The following is a 25,590-nucleotide window of genomic DNA, read 5'->3' on the forward strand; positions in this document are numbered from 1 at the left end:
ATGTAATGATAAATTGATATCAGGATCACCCAATGTTAGCAATATAATTTTGCAAAAGATCTTATCAGGGCTTATTATTATTTTTCTCACAGACTTACCATCTCGGTACCACTCTATCTCAGGCTGGAAGCGTTGCAGTGAAGGGTAGATGATAACAGAGCAGCCCAAACTCAACGTCTCACCCTCACGTCCAAAAGACACACCAAACTTCTCCACAATGTGTGTCTCGAATGTCACACCATACTCCAGACATGGTGCTGCAGCACACACACATATTCAATTCAGTATTATTGTATGAAAATTCAATGTTGCTGGATAAAATTGGCTCCAGGATTCATCATATGCACACATTTGTTAAACGAAACAAATTCAATATTCATATTGTACAATGTGTACAATGATTTATTACTCTGGGAAGGGTATGAAAGGTTTTCACATGAATATGATTTCACATCAAGAGTGGAAAGAAGACAGCAGGCATCATTTAGTGAAATATTTGGTTTGACACCATATTCATAAAATACACAAGACACAACAAGAGAAGAGTGAATGTTAATGAAGGATATTTGCATTAACAATGCTGAATGCATGAAGACATATGCAAACACACACAGAAACTGGAAACTGAAAAAATAAACACAAGATGTTTATATAAGATATTGTATGTTCTCTGACATACACATCATTTTTCAAAACTTTTAGAGAAGAACTCTACCAACAGATTGTATTTTGGATTTCTTTTTTTCTTAATTGCCAATATTGTTAAATACACCAAACAAAAACATCTTTACAGTAATGCACTTAATGAAAGTTGAAGTGTACGATTACATCTTTTATGTGTGCATTACAGTAAACATGCTTTTGTTTTTTTGTTTTTGTGTTGTTGTTTCAATTCATTACCGCTTTAATATTTGGATAATATCAATTCAGTTCTCAAAACAGAGCGTATAACTCGTCAAACCAATCCTGAATGTTATCAACACAATCGGTAAATATGTTCATCAAATAAACAAAGATAGAGAAGTAAAACAATGAGAAGAGACGATCATGCACTGAAGATGATCAGGGAAACCAGACAAAACTAAAAACAAAATCACAAGAACATTACGAAAAAAACCTTCACCGAGGTTACCTTTAAAGCCGACCTTTCTGCTTTCTGGACCCAGCGAATTGGAGACAAAATAGCCATTAGCCAGCAACTTTAGTCTCATGCTCAAAGCTTCACACACTTAAGCAAAGCACATTAACTGTGAAATAAAATAAATCAGCTTGTATACGATTTTATTCTGCATTACTTACGGAGTCTGGGAGATGGTAGAGACTCATCAAATTCTCCTTTGAATCCTAAACATCAAATTACACAAAAGAGAATATATATTTTTCTGTTTTATCAAATAACTGGGAATGATCCATTTGCCAACTATTCCTTCTAAAGAAAATTGTCAGCATTCAAATGACTTTCTTATTCATCTGTTTCAGATTAAATTACAGCTCCACCAAATATTAAATGCATGTAGTAATGTAAACAGAAAGTACAGGTTATTTAACTCTACTCTAAAGGCTGCAAACATTATTATTTGATGAGTTCTGTTCTTAATATTAGATGTAATTTAAACTGAAATGTCTGTGTTAATAGATTTTTTTTAATTAAGTTGTAGTAACTTAATGATATTGTCTTGATGACTTTAGAAATTGGGTTGAACTTATTCAGTTTAAGTTCAGTTTGATCATCTGGGGCCAGTAACAGTGCATAAACATTGCCATTATGTTAAGAATGTGTCTTAAGAACTAATATGACCAACAAGCAGTTAGTTAGGGGTAATCAGACGTACTTTTCGGTATCAAATTAGACCAATCTGCATTTTTGTGTAACAGTCATAAAAAAGTTATGAATTTAATTTTTTTCTTAATTTGCGCATTGTCAGTATCTCCCGCAGAACTTTCCAAACCCCTGTAATCATGGAATTGTGTTCTCATGCTATTTTGTAAACTTTTTGCTGAAGAGTATAGAGCTCGATTGTGTGGGTGGCAATACAAAGCAAACTATATTGTATATTGCTCTATGAGCAATGACTGCGCTAGTGCCAGTGACAAGTAATATCTTGCGCATTCTTTAAATTTACATGCTAAATTTGGAATGATCTATGCTAGCTGTTAATTTGAACTTAGAGAAGATCAACTGGTTTCACGGCCACCGCTCCATTTAAGTAAATTATGCTAGTTGGAGCAACTTAATTTTTTACAAGTAATCAACTTAAAAATGTGTGTTTATGCTACACATAATTACGTCCCTCTAACTTAATGTAGTTTGTTGGTTGAACATAATTTTATTAGAAGTTATCATAACTTAAAAAGATTGATGGAAACTGTTTTTAGGCAAAACATTTGTTTTTAGAGTGTGGTAACAATTTTTTTTTCATTTTAATGAAACAGAGTATAATGCTTTGCTAGAATGAACAAAATAATAACAGGATTCTGATTTTGTGATCAAAATGGACCTATTTATTAAATTTATATGACAAAAAATACAATTCTTGTATTGAGTAGTTAGGGTTAGTACTTTTCTGGATTGATATTTTATGGTAACTACTGGATGCAGTTACAATCATTGTTTAGTGTACTAGGACGGTATTAAGAATAGTTTAGGATGATTTATTTCAGACCTACTTTTGACGACAACAGAAGCAAAAGCAGAGTTCTCGCCCTTGCTGTTCATGGCGGACACTCGATATTGTGCAGTGTCATCAAAATCGCACCTGGAATTAGAGACAGATGATCATGTCTTCCTCACACAAACATTGCAAATCACTTTGACTGTGCACTTTGAAGTCCATGTGTGATCACCTGTTAATCTCCAGGGAGTGGACATTATAGCTGCTCACCACTGTGTACTTTCCTGGCTTGGACATAGGATCAATGCTAACATTGTTCTTGTACCTGAGGGAGGAAAAGGATGGATTGAAATACAGCGGGATAATGGAGTTTTTTGACTGAAAAGTGGAGGCTGAAGGCCAAGCTCACCCTCATTGATCTGTTCATATGGAAAGAAATTGCAGATAAAATGCTACATTCAAAGTCCAATTGCGCCACCACAGCACAACAAGGGCTGCCCCAAACCAAAGTCTCCTTTAAATGTGGCCTCGAAATGCACCCTTCGTTTCGCGGACAATGAAAGTTACAACAGACGGATCTAGGACTGCAACAACTAAGCCTAATTGATCAGATCGACAATAATCGATAATGAAAATCATCGACAACGAATGCAATTATCGATTAGTTGCGTGCACTCAAAACTTCCGCTAGTCACGTCCATGCATTTCTTTGGACAAAATGCAACTAAAAGTAGTGACGGAGCTGCTGCGAGAAAGGTACGTGATCCAAGCTGCCCAAAACATGAGAATTCTTTATTTTGGTAGATTGCGTAGGTCATAATGGTAGCTGGAAATGAGCTGCTGCGTCTGTTTTCTTTCATTTGCGCATTAGATCACGCTCAACGGCTAGAGAATACCCACAATGCACCGTGAGGCTCGTGCTGAATAAATGATTGTGTCTCGCCAGAAGTTATACCATGGTCTGGGTGAATACTCGATTCTGATTGGCTGCAGGGTGTCCGTTAAAAAGTGATAGAGGACACCTAAATAAACTGTCAGGCGTAACCAAGGAAACCAAGTTATTGTTTGTAACTTGTAACTTTAGATTTCGATTGTAAAACTAATTAAAATATAAACTAATGTTTTAAAAATGTGTTATTTGGCAAGTGACCATGGTATAAGCGGGTTAATGCCCTTCGAGGTGTCCTTTGTCAGGTTTTAATGGACTTCGGCGGCGCGTCGGCCGGTTCACACCTCGCCGTCGTCCATTAAAACCTGACAATGGACACCTCGAAGGGCATTAACCCTTACATAGCGCACGCAGCTGAATCATTCATCCATCTATTTTCCAAACAGCTGGTCCAATGTGGCTATAAATTATACATATATAAATTAATTGATTATTCTATAGTTTAATTAAGGTTTATACATGCTAGTTTCCGTGACAGATTTCAAGATAAAACTTTTCGTTATAGCATATTGGAGCTGCCAGTTTGCTAAGTTTCAAATTACTATTAAAGGTGCAGTATGTAAGAATGACAACTAGTGGTCGAAATTGGTACGGCAGTCGAATTAAAAAATTTCGGAGATCGTCGTTTATCCCGCCTTTGAACTTAAATCAAACTTGTCCTCAGACTGGACGGTGCTCACACGGGTTGCCAGTTTTAGCACACGCAACAGGAACAAGAGCAATGGACAATGAAAATTGCCAAATTGGCAACGTGCAGTATCACAGGCCACAATAAAAGCAAACATTCCAGCCTGGAAACGCACATTTCAAAGCAAATAAAAGCGTTTTTCAGAGAAACGAGTATGTGACCTTAGCATGTTTCCTAAATATCTGCAAACATATGGTATTTTTATGCTTTAGGAGAGTGAAAAATGTACATACAGCACCTTTAAACACAGCAAGAGCAAACTATGCCAAAGCAGCATCCCTTCTCGTTTTGATTCACTCCTTGGACTATATTAGTGGAGTAATGAAGGGAATATTGTATGAGGGTATAGGGGGTGATTTCGAACACAGCCGCATAATTAATTTCCACTCCCATCTGCGCTTTTATGGGCTTTTATGGGATATTTCTATTGTGGTCTCACACTAATTTGCCCTGTTTAGTAAATCTGGCCAAATGTGTTAATGATTTTTTTTTTTTGCCTGTATGCAGTTAATGGCAATATTAACAAATTCTGTTTACTTTTGTATGAAAAACTATTTTAAAATGTATGTAAAAGAAGAAGAAGAAAAAAGAAGAAGAAATACCACAACCACTGGCCTAAGTGACAATACAAATTAAAAACATTTAAGAGGTAGAACATGTTACAATTTGATAAAAGATTCCACGTTGAAGGCCAGTAGCAGTAAATTAAGAACAAATGGAGAATTACAGGATTATTACATTCAACTAAACTAAATCTAAAACCATAAAAAAATTACTTGAAATAAAATAAAATCTATAAAAAAACAATGAGAAAAACACATACTATTGGCAACTAACTAAAAATAACATGAAAATAAAAAAATAAATAAGACATTAATACAAACTAATAGTATCTCAATTATACTAAAATAACACTGTTTGTCACATATTATTCTTGAAACAATGCAATCATCATTAGTAGTGTGCACACATGTGTCTGTAAGCATGTGTGTTTGTGTATATGTGCATAACTCACCACACGACGCGTGGTTCAGGCCATCCTGAGATGGTACAGTGCAGCCTCACACACTGTTTCTCCCAAACAGTGTGGGAACGCGGCGCGGTCACAAACTCGGGAGTGTGCATCAGGCTGTCCTCGTTCAGACGCTTATGGTACTCTTCGTTCTCATGGATCTGAGGGCATGCAGCCATTCATATATTGTTTAGAAAGTGGTAACATTCTTTGGTCATAAATGCATTAGGAGCATGCTGGAAAACTAAATGTAAGGCATTTATGACCAAACACATTACTATTTTAAGATGCAAACGGCCTAAAAGTATGTTCTGCGTTCAAGGTAAGCTGAGAAGATTTCGATGAATCCTCTTGATTTGTAAAAAAAAATAAAAAAAATAAATGTATACAGTAATTCACTTATGGAAATCTAAAAGGCAAGGAATTGCAAAAGAAATAAACATTAAAATACACTTTTCTGAAAATATAACCACGAGAGTTAAACATTTGTTATGTGAGATTAGACACAATCATTGCTAAACTTGTTTGTGCAATGTCAAATATTTCAGCTCCTGTCATATCTATCCCTTTTGAAAAAGAAGTACACTTTATCATACTTCTAAAAACAGTACTTATTACGAAAACAATACTTTAAAATAATTGACTGAATGTAATGTGTATGTTGAATGTAATGTTTTCAGACACTTGCATGTTAATAGCATTGAAATTAAAATGTATTTCATTATTTTTAATGCTATCAGCAGAATTATTAGTAGGACTTTTTATAAATATCATGAATATAAATATTTGTAAATATTTTTTGAATCATAATTTCATAATTCCATTGTTTTTTAAATATGGTTAAAGTGTACTGCTGAATGTACTGGCAGGCATTTATGTTAAACTAAAATATACTATTATTTCTATTGAAACTTGTGTATCGTGTATTTAAATACATTTGTAATTACACATTTCATTTGTATAGATGAAGTTGCAATTAACTACATTTAAAATATATTTACTTTACATTTAATATTGAATAACTACATTTAAAATTATAATTAAGTAAATTACACGTGCTTTAGTATGTTGGTCAACAAGTAAAACTAAGCGTACTTCTTTAAAACACAGCAAAACATGATTAAACCTATTTAACATAGTACTTTACAGTAAAACATTTAATTTTACATTATTACAGTTTACTTTTTAAAAGTGTACTTAAGTGTGTTAAGAAACATAGTCATGAAAGTGTACACTTTAAGTATACTTAAGTGGCCTTTTATTTTATTAATGTTATATTATCTAGAAGTACAGTTTAAAAAATATATATATATACATATAAATATAATGAAATGCATAAATATATATTTGAAGTACACTTCAAGTGCACATTTAACACAATTAAGCACACTTCTTTTTCACAATGGGTGTTAAGATAGTTGACCAGAAAATGATTGTATATAAAAAGAAAATCCACCCAGAGGAACTAGTAATGCACAGAAATTCCTCCACTTATAAAGTAGTACCATTACTAAAAGAAAACTTTAAGGTTCACATTTATGTCCAACCCATATTGTTTTTATTACCATAAATTACCATAAATCCATTATATTGTTATGACTTTTGTTTTTACAAACTGGGATGAGGTATTGACAGTGGTAAGCTATCACTTGCCACAAATTCTGTCAGAACAAAGAGTGTAATACGGGACTTTTCTAATGAGGCATCTTCTATTGGCATAATATGTAGACAAAATGTGTGGAGCATGTATGATTTGTTCTTCACCAGGACTCGGGATGTTTAACAGAACAGGCATTAGGATCGAATGCCTCCTTGCAGTCATTGCTTCTATTTGTCCAGTCATGTCAGTGTAATCATGATCTCCTTAAGGCTTCCCTCAGCTTTCAGCACATCACTTGTCGACAACAGTAGTTTCATCGTCACTTTAACACGCACCACAGATTAACGCACACCACACATCCACATAAAACATTACAACCCTTGAAATCTGGCACCACGGTGGCATGGTTTGTTGGCACCAGGACCAGAACTAAATAAAGTTTGTGTCTTGATACTTTCTTGCTCTTTTGTGCAAGAGTGTAGGCTTCATGTTTAGTAACATGGGAAAGTTTGCTGTTGTAACAGTTTAAAAACATAAAATGTTGCTTAAAAATAATTATAAAGTAGGCTACATTTTCTGAATAAAATGTTTGGTGCTTGCTATATACAGTTGCTATTCAGTGGCTAGGGTTGCTTCATGTGGTTGCTATTGCTTACTGGCAGTAAAACGAGCCCACCACTGAGTCTATATGCTATTCTTGTTGCTAGATATAGCATTTTCAATTTATGTCAATGTCAATATGAGATGTTTTTAATTATTTTGTCATTCATTAGACATACAATTTAAGTCCATTGCACAAATTGTGCAGAACGAGTTATACACTGAAGTTTAATACATGGGTTAGGTGATTGTTCAAATAGTGATGCTTATACCCTTGTGAAAAAGAAGTGTACTTAATTGTATTATTAAATGTGTACTTGTAGTGTACTTTAATTCTTAAAAGTATAATTAAAAGAATGTTATGTGCAGATAATATAATATTACTGATATAAAAGGCCACTTAAGTGTACTTCACACTTTTATTACTGTTAAGTACACACTTAAGTATACTTTTAAATCAATATATTTTATTAATATTTTGTCGTACTTTAAAGTACACTTATTTTGATGTGTTGACTAACATACTAAAGCACATGTAAAGTATTGGATTATAATATTAAATAAATGAAATATTAAATATTTAATAAATATTAAATATTCTTTTTCACAAGGGAACTGAGCAAGGGAGCTGTCAGACATGTGGTGCAGCTCAGTTCAACAAATTGTAGTTGTTATAAATTTAAGTGAGAAGTGTTACTTGACAAAATAGTCATTCATTTAGAATGGTTATCAAGAAAAAAGCATTTTTTTAATCAACCGTAATCATGAGTTATGTGTTTAGGATCTCCACTGACCCTCTTGCTAAGGGAGATGCGCTCTGCGGACTCCCTCATGACGGTTCTGCGGGACTTGTATTCGGTGCGCTCCGACTCCACGCCGCTAGTGAAGAGGTCACGGCGTGCCAGATAGCCAGCACTCTCTTTAGCACGCGCTTCCTCAGTGTCTGATAGGCCACTTTGAAACTCATGACTGAGGGGAAATCATGTAGCGTCACATTCACACACCACATGAATTAAACAAAGCAATACAACACAACACATATTCTGTCACATATATACAAGGGGTTTTGAACAAAAAATTTAATGCCACTTTACATATGTGTTCTTTAAGAGAACTTCCAATGTCGGTTCATCAATGGTCCTTTGAAACAACTTTTCCAACCAAGAACCATTTTGGCCAAAGTTTGCTGAATGGTTCTCCGCAAATTAAAATACTGCTCAATGTTAAATGATAGGTTTCATCATAGGCCTTCCCCTTTGAAAAAGAAGTGCACTTAATTGTACTGAATGTGCACTTTTAGTGCATTTCAAATAATAATATATTATTAACCAAATAAAAGGTCACTTAAGTGTACTTAGAGTAAACTTTCATAAATGTTTAAAACACAAGTACAATTTATGCCCATTTAAGACATACGTAAGGAATAATTGACGACAGGCCGTTGAATTATTATAAAAATAATGCACACCCGAGGTGGTAATGCGGTCACGACGCGAAGCGGAGTGGCCGTTACACCAAAGAGTATAGAAGTATCTAAAGCCCTTTTAACAAGTATAGGCCTATCAATTTTATTTATTTGTTATATTATCTTCAATAAAACCCGTGCAACAGGACTATCAATTTATTTAAATATTCAGTTTAATTTTTTATTGATTATATAGGACATTGAAAATTGCAGATCAAGCGCAGGGGCTGCAGTTTCTCTTGTTATGAATTGTATCCTATTGTCCGTTATTACAGTTGACTACGCGAAGTGATATGGAACTGTAATGAGGTCAAGACCTGCCTGGAACTACTTTAGCTGTGCGGTTCCCTGAATATAATTGCACACCTCAGAACGTTCGTCAACCAATCAGATTCAAGCATTCAACGGCCCTGTAGTATAAATTTTAATAATCTTTTGTTGTGTTTTGTTGAAGTACACTTTATTTGATGTGTTGACATACTAGAGCATATAATCACATATAAAATTACTTTAATGTTATTCAATATTTAATCTACAGTTAATACATTTTAAATGTGTAATTACAAATATTTAAATGCATGAAATACAAATTTTAAAAAGAAATTACATTACATAAGTGCTTATCAGTACATTCAGCAGTACACTTTAACCATATTTCCAAGACAATAAAACTAATTATAAAATTTCAAACATAGATGGGTCATAAAAAGCACTCTAACGTTCAGCTAATTACATTTAATATGAATATAAACTAGAATACATCTCCGTTAAGTTGCTATTAACATGCAATTAAGTGTCCGAAACTATAGTGTTGTGTACTTCTTTTTCACAAGGGTTAAAGAACCATGAAACCTTTCTTCAATGGGATCTGACTCTGACTGTAAAATCATATGTGAGGCCTTTTTGTGAGTGTAGGTAAACGGGACTTGTTTGAAGGCATGTGCATATTATTGCAGTGCCTGCTATTAACCCCGATGCATGCTAACAATGGAAATATGTCATGTGTTTGTTCCAACAGTAATAAAACCCATAGTTTTTATTACCTGCCCCTGAAGATGGGCACCACATAACCGATGATCTGGTTCTCCTTGTCCATGGCGAGATAGGTTGGCTTGGCTCTCTTGGGCAGAGGGCTAATCCCCCCCTCTTCTAGAGATGTGTATGTGGCAGCTCTAATGCTACAATAATGCAGAAATGGCAACATACACACACATCGGTGAGTATCCAGCACTTCTTTCACACACTATTATGATTTTTGGAAGGGGTGTGGTGTCGTGAAGAAAGACTGTTAAGGGAGCGGGATGAAAAGATTGTTACGAGAGTGAGTGGGAAGGAGGTTAATCGCCTCAGTGGTCCTACAACAAGACCTGAAATGCATCAAAGCACCAAAAAACTTCATCAATGATGAAAAAAAGGTATAGTAATGGAACACCCCATCTATACTCACTCTTACAAGTCTATGAACTTTCACATTCACTGCCTTTCAATAGTGAAATGCTTTTCAGTGGTCCAATCTCCACAAAACATTTGACAAAATCTACTTTTCTACTCTACTGAAAGATTCAACACAAAACAGCATTTGCAACCCATTTTGCTTCATTAACCCTTAAAGGTAGGGTAGGTCAGAATTGTCTAAAAAAAACTTTTATTCAAATTTGTTTAAACTGTCTTTATATACCAATACATAATTAAAATGCAAGTACTCTGAAATAGAGAGTATAAAAAACTGAGTGACTCTAGTGTATTTAATCTTCAATAAACACAGCTCATTAATTCCATTCACTCCCACCTAAAAACGTGGGCAGAGCCAGTAATAGCGGCGGTAGTCATGGCGACAGAGAGTGACAGTCGCGCAAGCCAGTCACTTGTTTCGTCCCGGTAGGAATTAATGAGCTGTGTTTTTTGAAGATTAAATACACTACAATCACTAATTTTTTATACTCTCTTTTTCAAAGTACTTACATTTTAATTATGTATTGGTAAATAAAGACAGTTTAAGCCAATTTGAAAAAAAGTTCTTTAGACAATTCTTACCTACACAACCTTTAAATGCATGAATGTTCCGCCAATCATTATTACATATTCGGGTCTTTAGCAACCCGGATCTACACGGATGGATCTCTAACTGCCGCAATACTATAAAACTCTTGATATTTTAATAGCAATTACAAAAGAATAAAATAAAGTACTTTTCGTTACCTTTCGAAACTTGAAAGGGTTAAATTTGTGCAGATGTTTTTGACCATTGTCACTGTCAGAGCTCATTTTCCTGTACATACATCATCAGACTCTTATTCTAGCCTGGGTTTCCCCAAGCTGCCTTGCCCGCAGCGCGATTTTATTCACGCTAGGCAGCCTGGATTCCATGGACCAGATTTTCGCCTCAGCGTGGGGACCAATCACAGAACGGGGAGGTAGCAGCAAGACGATGATGACGTCTATGCGACACACCGGAGCAGTTTCGGTGTTTAAGCAGTTTCAATTTAACCTCTCGGATAAACTCTGTGTTTTTTAGATAAAAACATGTCTGTATAGTGTCCATATTTACCTTCTACTCTCATGTTTGTCTTGCACAAACGGCAATAGTCGCTGAACACCATCGTGTACACAAATCTATGACCCATCGTCTTCTTCCTCGTCGAATTTCTGTCGCTCTACATACGTCATCTGGTATAATTGAAACGATTGGCTATGAGCTACGTACAGGCGCATTTGATAAACATTCGTAGCGCCCAATAAACGGCTCTGGGCATTCGTAAACCACGAGAAAATGAATACAAGAAAAAATACGAGAATACGAGAAAATGAACATGTGGTTCCCAGACCACGTCTCAATGAGACGAGGTCTGACGTTAGCCAGGCTACTCTTATTCGCAAACTCAAACATATTCTCAAAACTATCATTTTCAATGTCTTCAAAATCAATATTTTGATCGCTCATGCAATCATTGTATCAAACATTGCCACCTTGAGGAATAAAGGTGAATTGCACTTATTAAATCATCAGACTCAATTGCTAAAAAATATATACTTACACACTATTACATACCTCGGGTTGCTATAGCTACCCTAAACACTTTACAAGTTTTTTTAACAAAAAAATAGTTAGAAAAAATATTTTTTTAATAATTAATAAGTATTTTGTTATATTGTTTATAATGAATAGGTTGAGGAATACTAAGAAGCTTGATGTCTAACTTTTAAAAAAACAAATGAGGGGAAGGGTAGTGAATGACATCCTGGGTCACTAAAGACCCGAGGTCTGCATTTACTTTTTTTCATTGAAAATTCACTTGTAGTGAAATTTCCTACTACTTAATTCTGAAAAAAACAGATTCTAATTATTGGACCTCACGTAATAACCTAGAATACTGTCTAACACTTGATGGCTGCTCTCTCAAGTCCTCGTTGTCGGTTAGGAACCTGGGTGTGCTCTTTGATACCAATCTTTCATTTGAAAGTCACGTGTATAGTATTTTTCCGCATTTTTTCATCTTAAAAATATATCTAAAATACGTCATATGCTCTCAATGAAAAATGCAGAACAATTAGTTAATGCATTCATGACATCAAGGCTAGATTATTGTAATGCTCTACTGGGTGGTTGCCCTGCACGCTTAATAAACAAACTACGGCTGGTCCAAAACGCAGCAGCTCGAGTTCTTACCAGAACCAGGAAGTATGACCATATTATTCAACTGTCAACATTGCATTGCCTCCCTATTAAATATCGTATATGTAATGTGATGGAGAAGGCAGGCGAGGATCTATCTGCAGGGTTTTAATTAATTAACACATAGAACAAATAATAAAGGACACGAGGAACAAAGAAACAAAACCACGAGAAGGACCGAACTAAAAGCAACCATACATGTACAACAACTGACAAAGTAACAAGTGAAACACAAGGGCTATAAATACACAGGGGCAAACAAGCTTAACTAGATAATGAGGAAACAAGATACACCTGGGGAGACAAATCAACATGAAAAACTACATAGGACTACAAAACTATACACAAGACAGGAAATGACAAAAGTACACAAGACAAGTGGAACACAAGACAGGAATCATGACAGAATACATTTTAAAATATTGCTGATTACTTACAAAGCACTAAATGGTTTAGCTCCCCGGCACTTGAGCGAGCTCGTAACGGATTATAGTCCTTCACATCTACTGCAATCTCAAAATTTGTACCACTACACCTCTGTGGACGATGACGAAATTTTCTCCTAGAAACAAACTTTATTGTATTATTTTAATGTTATTATCACTATGAAGCTGCTTTGATACGATCTGTATTGTAAAAAGCACTATATAAATAAAGGTGACTTGACTTGAAGCCTATGTAAAATATTTAAAGTATAATAAATAAAAAAATGCTTTGCAGATAATAAAATATTAGTCAAATAAAAGGCCATTTAAAGGGAGCACATTTTCATGTGTAGGCAACACCGACTTTTGTCGTTGTTCTCTGTATTGAGCACTCCAAATTTACTAAAAATTGAGCTCAATGTTAAAATTGACCGAAGTTCTCCTTTAAGTACACTTTTAAAAGTGCACTTTGTATGTCAAAGTAAAGTTTTTCTTTGAAGGACGGTTTAAATCACTATGTTTTAATCTTTTATCTTGCTTTAAAGAAAGCCATTAAAGAAAGCTATTCAATTTAAAGAATATTAAATTTAGAGTTTATATATTTTAAAAATAGCCTACTAAATTGAAAGTTCATCATTCAAATTACATAAAGAAGTACTTAAGTCCATTAAATGGGTCAGAAAAGCACTCTAAAGTTCATCTAATTGCATCTAATATAAATTTAAACTACATTTTCATTGAAATGCAATTAACATGCAATTAAAGGGGTGGTTGAGTATGATTTCACTTTTCTAACTTTAGTTAGTGTGTAATGTTGCTGTTTGAGCATAAACAACATCTGAAAAGTTACAACACTCAAAGTTCAAAGCAAAGGAAGATATTTGCTTTTAAAGAAAAGGACTACAACAAACGGCTGGTAGGGACTACACAACATTCCTCCGGGGTTAGTGACATCAGCAACCCTAAAATGAACATAAACCCCGCCCCCGGGAACAGGCAGTCCATGTTGAGAAGAGGAAAAGTTGTTGTATAAGAGTACATTTGTGAGTCAGCTCAAACTTTAGCATCCGTCTTTTCAGATGCAATAGAAAGTCACTCTGTGTGCATCTCACAACAGTTCCTATACGAGCGATTTATAGATTACCATGAGAGAATATCCTAATTGAAGACAGTTAACTCCACATCAGCAACATAAATTCATCAACTAACCATTCAGAGACGTCCTGTTGCTTCTACATGTTGTCACTTCTTCTTGAGTCTCTCCATCTTTGTCTGACTCCGTTTTAACATTAAAGGCAGAACAGTTTCTGTCATTTTAGTGTGTCTGCGTGAGATAATCGCAGCTGCTAACACACACTAGCTCTTGAAACCCCGCCCTCTGCAGCAGCTCATTTGCATTTAAAGGGCCAGGCACAAAACCGTGCGTTTTTGCAAACCCTCAAAAAGTGATAACTTTAACATGCTATATTAAAATATCTGTGGGGTATTTTGTGCTAAAACTTCACACACACACACTGGGGACATCAGAGATTTATTTTACATCTTGTGAAAAGGGCATTTTACCAACCCTTTAAGTCTCCAAAAACATAACATTAAGCTCACACTTGTATTCATTCAAGTGTATTCATTTCAAAACAAGTATCCTACTTTAAGTATGCTCAATTGTACTTCTTTTCACAGGGGAATAGATATTCAATGCGAAAATAAATAAACTTTTCTCTTTATTTTGGATTTTGTTTTCAATAAGACAAGTGGTTGGAGTGGAGGGTGATGTGCAGCTATTAATAGTTTACAACAAGATGTGTATGTGGAAACTATATGGGGTCTTTAAAAATCTCTAAACTACATATTTGTAGGCTACTAACTTTCTAGGCTGTTTGGAACTTGAATGAATTGCTTGTGTTATAATATTCCTCATTTGTACAGTAAGTTGGTATGGATAAAGACATCTGCTAAATGAAAATGTAAGCTTCATTTCTGACCTGTGTGTGCATTCTGTAATAGCATACACAAAAAAGTGTTCATTAATGAAAAAGCATATCCATTGCAACTCCCGCAGCAATGCCTGAAGTTCACCACTAGAGGTCCCAATCACCTGAGTATTGATTCTCATGCTAGTTACTACAAAATAGACTGCTCAGATTAACATTTTGTGTACTGTTTACATCCTGTAGATCCTCATTCCTCCGCCCCATCCTTACACTCATGCCTTTAGAAAAGTGAATCTGACTATACAATACAACAATATTCAAAGGCCCCCCTCTCATTCACAATTTCTACCCAATAAAATGTTTGAGAGCTTGGCATAGCTACGTTCATTATAAAAATAATCAATTAATAAGAAATATCTTGGTTTTAAGTCATCTTGAGCCCCCTTTATAAGTTTGTTGAAGGCCCCCGGCCCCCTGTTTGAGATGGCCCCCTTTAGATGACATATAGCCGACACTTCATATATCCTTCACATATCACTATCTTATCCATGCCTCTCATGAGAGTGTATATAAATAGACATTCAAGGGTTCAGAAGAGATTGGGTGGGGGGACTAGGACAGCTAAAGTGATCCACAAAAACTATATTCTCCCAACATGGAAAAGATTTTAGTTAAGACAATTGGGAGCATAACAGTGGATAGCATGAGTAATGGGGTTTAAACAGGAGCATTTGTTCCGACCTGCCATCCTGTGACACCTCAAATCCTGCTTAAAATCCTCCACAGCACAGCTCATAAAAGAGGGATCTATTCAGGCTAAAAACAAATGTTTCAACAAGGTCTGTTTGCATATACCTTTATGAAAAAGTACACTTTAGCATAGCCTACTTTTAAAAAGTGTACTATGTAAAGGATAATGTACATCCAACCGGTTGTTATCTCAGAGGGGTCTTGCATCAGCCTGAAGGGGTTTATTCTGAGATAACAGTTGGCTGAATATTTTATTAGGTCTTTAAACGCAAAGCTTCCGCAGAGAGAGCAGTTGCTAGCGCGACAAGTTCAAACTAGATTGACATTTAAGGGATACATACAGTCATACCACTTATTACGGTACACAGCATTTCACCACATAAATAATTATAGTGATAAGAGACATTCATTTGAGATTAAACTGTTTTAAAATCGTACCTGTTTTTTATTTTATAATCCAACAGTGTACAAAACAATCATTGCAAAATGGCAGCGAGCGAGTCCACGATACTGGATGGCATAATTAAATAACTGTACACAAAATATTGATTTGACGGAGTTGATATTTTATAAGCTCACCAAACGCATAACTTCCACGAAGAAAAAATAAAAGAATATCCTTAAAGGGTAACTAAACCCCTGGTCAGAGCCTGACTCCACCCACTGGCAATATTTGAAAAATGCTGGAAAAGTGGGCAGAGCCCAGTGGAGGGGGGGGGGGGGGGGGGGGGAGTGCACCTGAGACGTGTCTCTCTGTAGGCAAGGGCGTGGATAGCTGGTACTCTCTTACATCACAGGGTACCACAACTGCCAATAGGAAAATTAAACTGCAGTAGCCACCGTTCAACCTGAAGAGGGCAGCACTCAGACGTTTTTACACCATATAGGCTATTGAAGAAATAAAACACTTTATACCCAAATGTCAGAAAAATTACTTGAATCAATGAACAGCATTAATAAAGCCCAAGTCTTACAGATCATTAAAGGTTCTCTAAGCGATCCTGGGTGACGTCAATTCTTGTTGACGTTCGAACTATTGTCAAACAAAACGGAGGCTAGCTAGACCCTCCCTCCTCCTCATCCGCGCAATAACCCCCCAAACCCCACCCCACATCATTCTTGTCGGTTATTGGCTGGAACAGTTTGTTATGTTTCGTGGTGCGGGTTAGTCCAGTTTGTTTTTGTTGCTGTTTGTGGAGCATGGGGTGTCTACAGAGACCGCGTTTTTTTAGAGTGTGTTCAGGAGACAGACAGCTAGCGGATAGTGAGGAGATATTTGCTGTATGTGACAAAAAAAATGTTTGGCCTAAAAAATGCGTGACATCGCTTAGAGCACCTTTAACAAAAAAAAGTTGTTTTAGGGTTTAGTTACCCTTTAAGTGTGAACTGAATATAATGCTTTCGGACACTTAATTGCATTTGCAATTAAATGAAATTGTAGTTCAAATTCATATTAAATGCAACTTCAGAGTGCTTGTTTGACACACTTGAGTACAAAATCCTTATATAATGCTATTCCGTAATTACTTCTATTGTCTTAGGTCTAATTAAAGAGGCTATGCGTTTTTCTGAAATTTAAACTCGCGACTGACACCTGTGGCCAAAAAACAGAACTGCTCTTCCTTTCTGCTCGCTCTCTCAGCGCGCGTTTGTACGTGCACACTTCACAAGTCATCTGCTGCAAGGAGGTCAACATTATGTTTACAGAGGTAAGAACAGTCAAATACATATATTGTCTGAGATAAGTGTTCGGAGTGATCTGAAACGTTTAACATGAACGTGCTTGACGTCACATCCGCAGACCCGAACAGAAAATAGGAAAAATAGGATACAGGCTTATACGTGCACCCACTGTGGGGAGACAAGGTGTCAGTATGCTCATCAGGAGATGTTTGAGTCATAAATGGTAAAATAAAAAGGCTATTGTTACGTTTATTTTGGGGGGAAAGTTCCATATAGCCCCTTTAACTGACAAGCATTTATGGTAAACTAAAAGTTATATTTTTTCTTTTTCACAAGGGTCAGCACATCATTCAGAACATTTGTCCAAATCGGAACATAAACTAATATCAACAGATAGGCGGTCTGTATTCTGGCTGTCCAAACCACACTCTCAATGATTGGTCTTTGGGATGGAGGAATGTTTGATGGATTTGGAAAGCAGTGCTCAATAAGGCAACTTACCTTACATTTCCATTTATTCATTTGGCAGAAGCTTTTAGGCTATCCAAAGTGATGTACAAATGAGACATATAAGTGGTTCATTTGGAGCAACTTAAGAAGTGTTAATATACAAACTACATTTGTTCAGAGTATTGCAGTCTAGAGAGAAAATAAAGGAATAGTGAAAGATACTAAATAAACAAACAAATAAATACATACTGTTGTTTCCTGCAGTTAAACTTTTCTTTATTTGTCTTTTCTTATTATTTTAGTTGGTTTAATTATGAAATCAAGATTCTAGTATTCTATATTCTAAATTCTAAACACTAAATTGTAGGCTATACCAGAACAATATGGATAAAACTGCTGGAAGACTATTGTTTTTACAACTTTGAAAAATAGATGGTTTCTTCTGCATTAGATATTATTTGTTATCCTTTTGGATATAATCCATTGACATTTTTTTTATAGATACCATATAGTGGAAAAGACATCTTAAAATAAACATAAAAAATTGCATTGTGGGCTCCTTCTCTCTGTGTGTAAATATATAAAAAAAAACACTGTGCAAATAAAAATGTATGGCAACACTTTATTATACTTTAAGTATAGTTTAGACGTAGTTACTACTTACTTACTACATATACTTTCTTTAACTTTCAACTTTTCTAATTTGATTTATTTATATAGCACATTTAACATTTGTGCTAGCAGAAGAGTGTTAAAGATATGTTTTCAACTGAGACCTAAAACCCTCTATAGATGGAGCCTGCCGAATATAGAGTGGAAGACTGTTCCACAATTTAGGAGCAACTACTGTAAAAGCTCAGTCACCCTTTGACTTCTTCTTGGAACGAGGGACTATCAACAACATTAACTCTAAATCACACACATACAGTAGGCTACATACAACGACTCAGAAAATGATGTAAATGCATAATGCATATGACACACATCATCAACATCTGATTCTGTAGCCTCTATAAATACACCATGACGTCAAGAACACCAAATGAAGTGTCAAGTTATGTTATGAATGGTATTTATATTACGGCATGAAATCGAGATCAAGAAACCAATAAACCAATAAAATCATGACTGAGCCTTGAAAGATTCGAATTTGCGCAGCTTGTTGTAAGATTCTTGAGGGTACAGAAACATTAGTCCCAAACAAGACAGAAGATATAACCTTACATTCTGACATTCAGAGTTACCCAGTAAGCAACTGCCTAGACAAACATGAGCCAACAGTCACATGACCTAAAGTAATTCAAACAAAGTATAGGCATGGATCCAAACCACAGAAAGGCCTAAAAAGATTCACAGCAAGTTTTGAATCAAGAAGCAGTCAAGGATCAAGAATAAGTCTTAGATGCCCTAACTGTCCATTATTAAAACTCAACTCAACATTTTTTTGTACACAGGCACAACAGAACCTACTCCAAATGGCACTATTCTGTAAAGAAACGCTAATATCGTAGGCCTACACCTTCTTAAATATGATAGTCAACCGAAGAACGTTAAAAATGTCAGCAACAAGCACACTGCATGCAGAATACACTTATCAATTGCACGTTTTAAGGAAGTTTTAAGGTTGGGTGGGAAATACTGATTAGCACAGATTACACAAAACAAGTGGGGAAACAGAAGTTGGTATTTTTTTGTCTTCATGTGAAAGATAAAGCTGCGGTCACATTCGAGAAATGGTGGGAAAATTTCACGGGCAAAAAGTCAATATGGCATCTTGCGATGCATGAACAGCTTATGACCTGCGACGGGAATTTCAACACGTGGATCCCTATTAAAATGACTGGATTTCGCCCGCAAATTTTCACCGAGCAACGGTAAACGTGACCGCACCTTAAAGACAAGTAAGGGAATAACGATGAGCTGGCTGCTAGAATGAGTTAAAGTTATGGGACTGGGAAGGATTTGTTGATCTTGCCATGCTCTCTTACCCCTTGGTGCTTTTGCTGCTATGGGAAGAATAACTACTAGAGTTCTGCTGGTATTGGCTGATAGCAGACTCCGTCTCCCGGCTACGGTAGCCACGATCGTAATGGCGGTGGTGTTTCTGGTAGAATGGTATCGATCCCGACATTGTGTCCTCTTTAGCTCAGATACTGTCTTCAGATATGAATCTCTTTTAGTCAGAAGATTTAAAACTTTCTAACATCAAATATGATATGAATATTGCACCCAGTGATTTATCAGTAATAATTTCACAGGAAAGATTTTTCAGCGCTTTAACTTCACAATCAATTTGCACAGAATTTAGTTTAATGTCAATTTGTATAGATTATGTTTTGTTGTTTAGCACTTCTTGTTTTAACAATTTGCACTGTTAGCTCACGTACGTCTGCAAGTTAAAGATCTCTTTATCTTGAAAGCAACTGCTGTTTACTAACATCTGATAGACGTCTTTAAGACGTCAGTTTTACATACATTCTAATCATAAACATCTTAAAGACATTTTCTAAACGTCTATTTGACATCTGACAGGAAACGTCCCAAAAGACGTATTGAAGATTAGCAAACACTCTAAAAAATATGTCTAGCAGATGTAAACACACACATCAAATAGACGTCTCCGTTATGTACGTGTGCTATAAGGTAATACTTTCATGTTTTTTTGAAACTTCATTAACTTTAAAAAAAATAAAAAAATCAGTCTCTAATTGGATGAGTTTTTCGTTTTTCTGTTGTTGTTGTTGTTGTTGTTGTTTTTGACGACGACAACAATAAGATCTGGCTTTGTTATATACAGACATACATACAGATAACCTTTTATATAGGCTACTGTTGAGTAAATACAATAAAACCACACTGGTAAGAACAACTAGCCTAATGAAATAGTGACTGCAAGGTTACTGTTCTCAGGACATTTTAATGTCACACATTGATATTGCATACATAGTACAATTTAGCTCTTTCATTCTCGTTGTATTGTTTAAATATAAAGACGGTATATGGGCTACCTCATTCTAAATAGATTTATGTTTTTGAGGCTATATTTTTCTTTAGATATTAGGCTACTTAATATTTCAAACGAATCAAGAAAGCATCAGGTTCCCACTGCCACCATATGACAACATGCCCCACTAAAGGTCAGCCTGTGTTAAATAAATCTGTTCGATTATTATTTGTATATTTTTTTTGACAGCTAACCTCTTCCCTAAACTAGCACGGATTTAGTAGGCTATCAATTGTAAAGTTCACGAGAACAAAAACTCCTGACAAATCTATTTCACCTGACAAACCTCATGCGTTCATGCAGCGGATCATCTCACCTTGCCAAAGGTCTGCAAACAGCTCAGAGCCGGATCGGAGAGCAGCGCGTCAGGAATACTCAACCAAGATCCAAATCCAAGCAAAGACGCAAACTGGCACGACGCTGTGAACGGGAGCTGCTGTCCACACAACAAAAATAATATTGGCAATGGCAGGAATGTCCAGGCGACTCTCACGACCTTTTATGGCGACAGGGGCTGTTAAATATAGCCATAGTGCACAGGAGTATCGGTACATTTTACGCTTATGCCTCGTAACGTTGACGACTTTTGACGAGTTATTTTGTTTGTTTATATTACTCTGTCATTCATATCAGTAGGCTATAACACTTACAATTTTTATAGTGTTTTTACATTAGATAACAAATAGCCTAACCAAGACTTTAGGCACAACATTGTGTTCAAACAAAACGTCACAAAAAATAAGTTTGTAAGGATTTACATAAAACAATAGATGTTTAAAAATTAAGACTTCACTTCACACTGTGATCAACTACAGCTTTATGTCAACTAAAGCTTTGTGTCAACTAAAGCTTTGTAAAGTTTAAACAGAAATGCCTATTCACCTCGTGTGGAAGAAGTTATTACACACAAACATGTATCACTAAAGTGCCAACCATTTGAATCAAGTGAACCAATTAGTCGATCACCACTACTAATAAAGGCTTCACCTACAGAAAACCTCAATAAAGTCTGGTTTGTTTAAAATCAGAGAACTGGTACAGTCAGAGAATTGTACTTTCATACAAAATCAAAAAAGCTGCCTGAATCTTGAATCCTGAAAAGGATGTTGGAATGGAATTTAAAGCCATTTTAACACTATAATTATAATGTATTTTTCTTCTTTTTGAATGAAAGTCTATGAACCATTTGGTAAGAAGTAATGAAAATTGGTACAGAAGTGAAGGATGGTTGGAGCTTTAAGCTGAAAAACTTTGGTGTAGGCCTTTAAAACCCTATAGCGCCACCAATGGGTCAAATATGCACTGATGGTGAAGCTATAATAACTTTAAACCCGAAACAAAATTATCTTATTATTATTCTTGGGCTCATGTCGAGTCGAATGCACACTATGCATTTTCAATTTTCCTTTTTAGTTTCCAACCAGCCAATGCAATATTCTCCATTTGGAGACCACAGAACCTCTGCTGCGACCACCAAAGCACGCACAAACTGTTCCTCTGACTCAAACAGGGTAGATGGTCTGTAAAGTACTTGAAACATAAAGGATGTAGAGACTATCTTGGTCAAATATTCCTGGATCAAAGTCCATTCAGGTCACCAACTCTCTTACAGTAAATGAAGCCAAAAGCTGGGCCATTTCAGGAGATAAAGCCGTATCTGATACAAATGAGAGAGCACCTCAGCTCCTCTAAAACCATTGAGAGATCCCAAACAGGAACGTGATTTGTATCACTATAGCGACTGCATAAACTTTGGACGTTGAAGAACTCGCTCCTCTCTCAAGAGGCCTACCTGCAGGTAATTCCGCATGGGCATCACTTTAGCACGAGTTAGATTCTAAAGGTCGATGTGGATTCAGACCTTGTGATCACTGATGTGTTCCCATTACAATAGCAATCTTGTTTCACCTTGAATTGTTATTTTTCTCACCTCATTGGCAGATATTTTTTAAGAAAACAATACTTAATTTTGGGTCTCATAAGAATGTTTAGACATTTGTAAAAGAAAACATACTAAGTAGGAAAATAATTTTTTGCAGAGTACAAATGTTTCAACGACCTTTGTTCATTTTTGAAACACAAACGAAGAGAGTCTATTTTTAATGAAACCTGAGAGAATTATGTCCCTCCAATGAAGGTCTACGCAACAAAAATGTTGATGCTTCAAAAATGTAATACAACTTATGAATAATACATATGAATCGAGCAGTTTAAATCTTGCTATACGTTCAGACTGTCAGTCCAAATCCGATTTTTTGTACAATTGAAACCGTGCTTGCTTGACTTGTGAGAACCAATGAGGTTTGTTTTTGCGTGTCAAGCAACTACGATTGAGCTCAGAGACCAGCAGGCAAAGTTGGAGGGGAAAGGAACTGAACTCAGATTTATACCAAGCAATTGAACCAAGAGTGACAGCATCCTAGATACTTCTTGGGCTTGCTGTTTGTATTCACATTACACAAGCAAACTAGATTTTTCCGGTATGGAACTTTAGAAATGGTTAGATTACCTTCCTAAGCCTCTGACCTTATGTTCCTCTTCCTTTCAAAGGCCTTCATCTCAGCTGTGGTTCGCACTAACAATAGCCATGCTATTGTTATCCTCCGTCACATGCAACACATGCCAAAAACAATGTGTGTGTTTGTTTGTTTGTGTGTGTGTGTGTGTGTGTGTGTGTGTGTGTGTGTGTGTGTGTGTGTGTGTGTGTGTGTGTGTGTGTGTGTGTGTGTGTGTGTGTGTGTGTGTGTGTGTGTGTGTGAGAGAGAGAGAGATACATATAAATAAATTGAAAGAGGGGGATGGGCCCAGAGGCAACCAGACAGTGTCTCATGTAGGTCTAACAGATATGCATAAATGGTGCCAGACTATAGAAAAAAACAGAAATAACACACACACACACACACACACACACACACACACACACACACACACACACACACACACACACACACACACACACTTCTGTGCTATCTATCTATAGTAAATAGAGACAGTTAGAATTATATTGTTTTTATATACAGCTATGGTAGCCTAATACAATTCTAACCAAACCCTGCACGGCAAATCCTAACCCTAAGAGAAAACGGTCAGCATTTTTACATTTCTTTTTAAAACAAAAAAAATTGAAACAAAACTTAATTTACTCTATTGTGTACCATTTTTACAAATGAGGATTTTTTTTTTTTTTGTATATCTCAATTCTGGGAACACATTTGTCCCCAAAATATGGCTGAGTATGTACATGCATGCAAAGTCAGTATTAAAAATGTTCTCATACTCTACAAACTATGGTAAGACATACAGTTGCAATCAAAATTAATCAACCCCCTTGACCTGCAAGACAGTTTGCTGCTGAGAACAAAATTGTATGAAAACAATTCAACAAGGGCATCAGTAAACTATTATAGAAAGTCTATTAATGCACATTTGAGTGACTCTGAGAATATAAAGTTGATGAAAAATCTGAGATTTTTTTTTAAACAAAATTATTCAACCCTCAATTTCTTTTTTTTTTGCAGAATCTCTTATACTTCATACTTCTCTTTTACTTTATACTATACTGCAATCTTGGCCTATTCCTCGCTTGAAAAAGATTCCAGATAATTTATAATCTTTGGTTTTCACGTTACCACTGCTTTCTTCAAATCCCACCAAATATTTTCAATGAGATTTAAATCTGAAGACTGTTCAGTCCACTCAAGAACATTCTACGACTAATCCCTGAACCAAGCTTAAGTAGATTTGGATGTATACTTTGGGATGGCTGTCCTGAAGGAAAGTCATTGATCATCAAGCTTCAGTTTCTGCACCGAAGGCATCACCATCTTTGCCAAAATGGCTTGATACTTCAAATAATTCATGATGTCCTTCATAGGGTCAAGATTTCCACTTCCTGCAACAGCGAAGCACCCCCTTAACAAGACTGGAGCACCTCCATGTTTGACCATGTTGATGGTGTTCTTCTGCTCATATGCTTTGCCTTTTTTGCACCAGACAAACTGCTGATCCATGGGTCCAAAAAGTTCTAGTATGCATTCTGTGACAGAATAACATACCCTCAAATTGAGTATATTTAAAAGAAAGGATGGACTTTTCCAATGTTGCATCCTCCCCGAGAACCGGAATTTGCTGGGATATTTGAGCTGGATGTTCTGGAACGGCGGCCACTCCATCACGACCTGCGAGCCTGAGGCAGCCCCAGTGTGCGTCCCAGAAACAGAGCCGGCTACCATCAGATCCAAGGTGTCTATGCACGCTGCTCAGTCCATCCCAGAGCCAGGAGTGAACCTTTGCCTTATAGATCTGTGGTCCGCGCATCCAGATCCCTCCCGAGACCACCCATAGATTCTTCACTTTCCACGCCGGTTCCGCCCAGCGATCTGGATGCTCCGGTCCCGTCCGGAACTCTTCCTCCTCCAGACTTCCTCCCCGACTGCCTGGTCACATTCCCACTGCTGGTTATGTCCAGTCCCCTAGCTCAGAATGAGGCTGAGCCCCCGGCTGCACCTCAAGCTCCCAGGCCCATGTCTCCACTTCGGCCTGTCAGCCCGTCGGCTTCGCCCCGGGTCTGCGCTCCCTCGACTCCACTGTGGTCCTGATCTGCCCTGGTAGTCTTCTGATCTGCCATAGTGGTCATCAGCCCCATCTGCTCCGCTGTGGTGGACTTCTGCTCCGCCGTAGGGATCTTCAGTTACACTGAGATGGTCTCCAGCCCCTTCAGCTCCACCGTGGTGGTCCACAGCTACGCC

General features: G+C 36.5%; 1 protein-coding gene across 3 annotated transcripts in view; it reads right to left on the reverse strand.

Annotated features, from left to right (window-relative positions):
* myom1b (myomesin 1b) overlaps positions 1-21,333 on the reverse strand; it is a 52,794-nt gene extending 31,461 nt beyond the window's left edge. The window contains exons 1-9 of one of the 3 annotated variants that reach the window (XM_079637512.1): positions 21,159-21,333; positions 19,827-19,991; positions 9,970-10,104; positions 8,256-8,430; positions 5,265-5,422; positions 2,845-2,937; positions 2,668-2,756; positions 1,300-1,344; positions 99-257 (exon numbers count right to left, since the gene is read on the reverse strand). In XM_079637512.1, coding sequence (XP_079493638.1) covers positions 99-257; positions 1,300-1,344; positions 2,668-2,756; positions 2,845-2,937; positions 5,265-5,422; positions 8,256-8,430; positions 9,970-10,104; positions 19,827-19,969 — 997 coding nt within the window. In that variant the 5' untranslated portion in view covers positions 19,970-19,991; positions 21,159-21,333. Of the gene's footprint in view, positions 1-98; positions 258-1,299; positions 1,345-2,667; positions 2,757-2,844; positions 2,938-5,264; positions 5,423-8,255; positions 8,431-9,969; positions 10,105-19,826; positions 19,996-21,158 lie in introns of all 3 variants that reach the window. The other 2 variants (XM_079637511.1, XM_079637513.1) reach the window with 2 other exon arrangements.
* Between the last annotated feature and the right edge of the window lie 4,257 nt (positions 21,334-25,590).

Source organism: Phoxinus phoxinus (assembly GCF_949152265.1).
Source record: "Phoxinus phoxinus genome assembly, chromosome: 2".
NCBI lineage: Eukaryota > Metazoa > Chordata > Actinopteri > Cypriniformes > Leuciscidae > Phoxinus > Phoxinus phoxinus.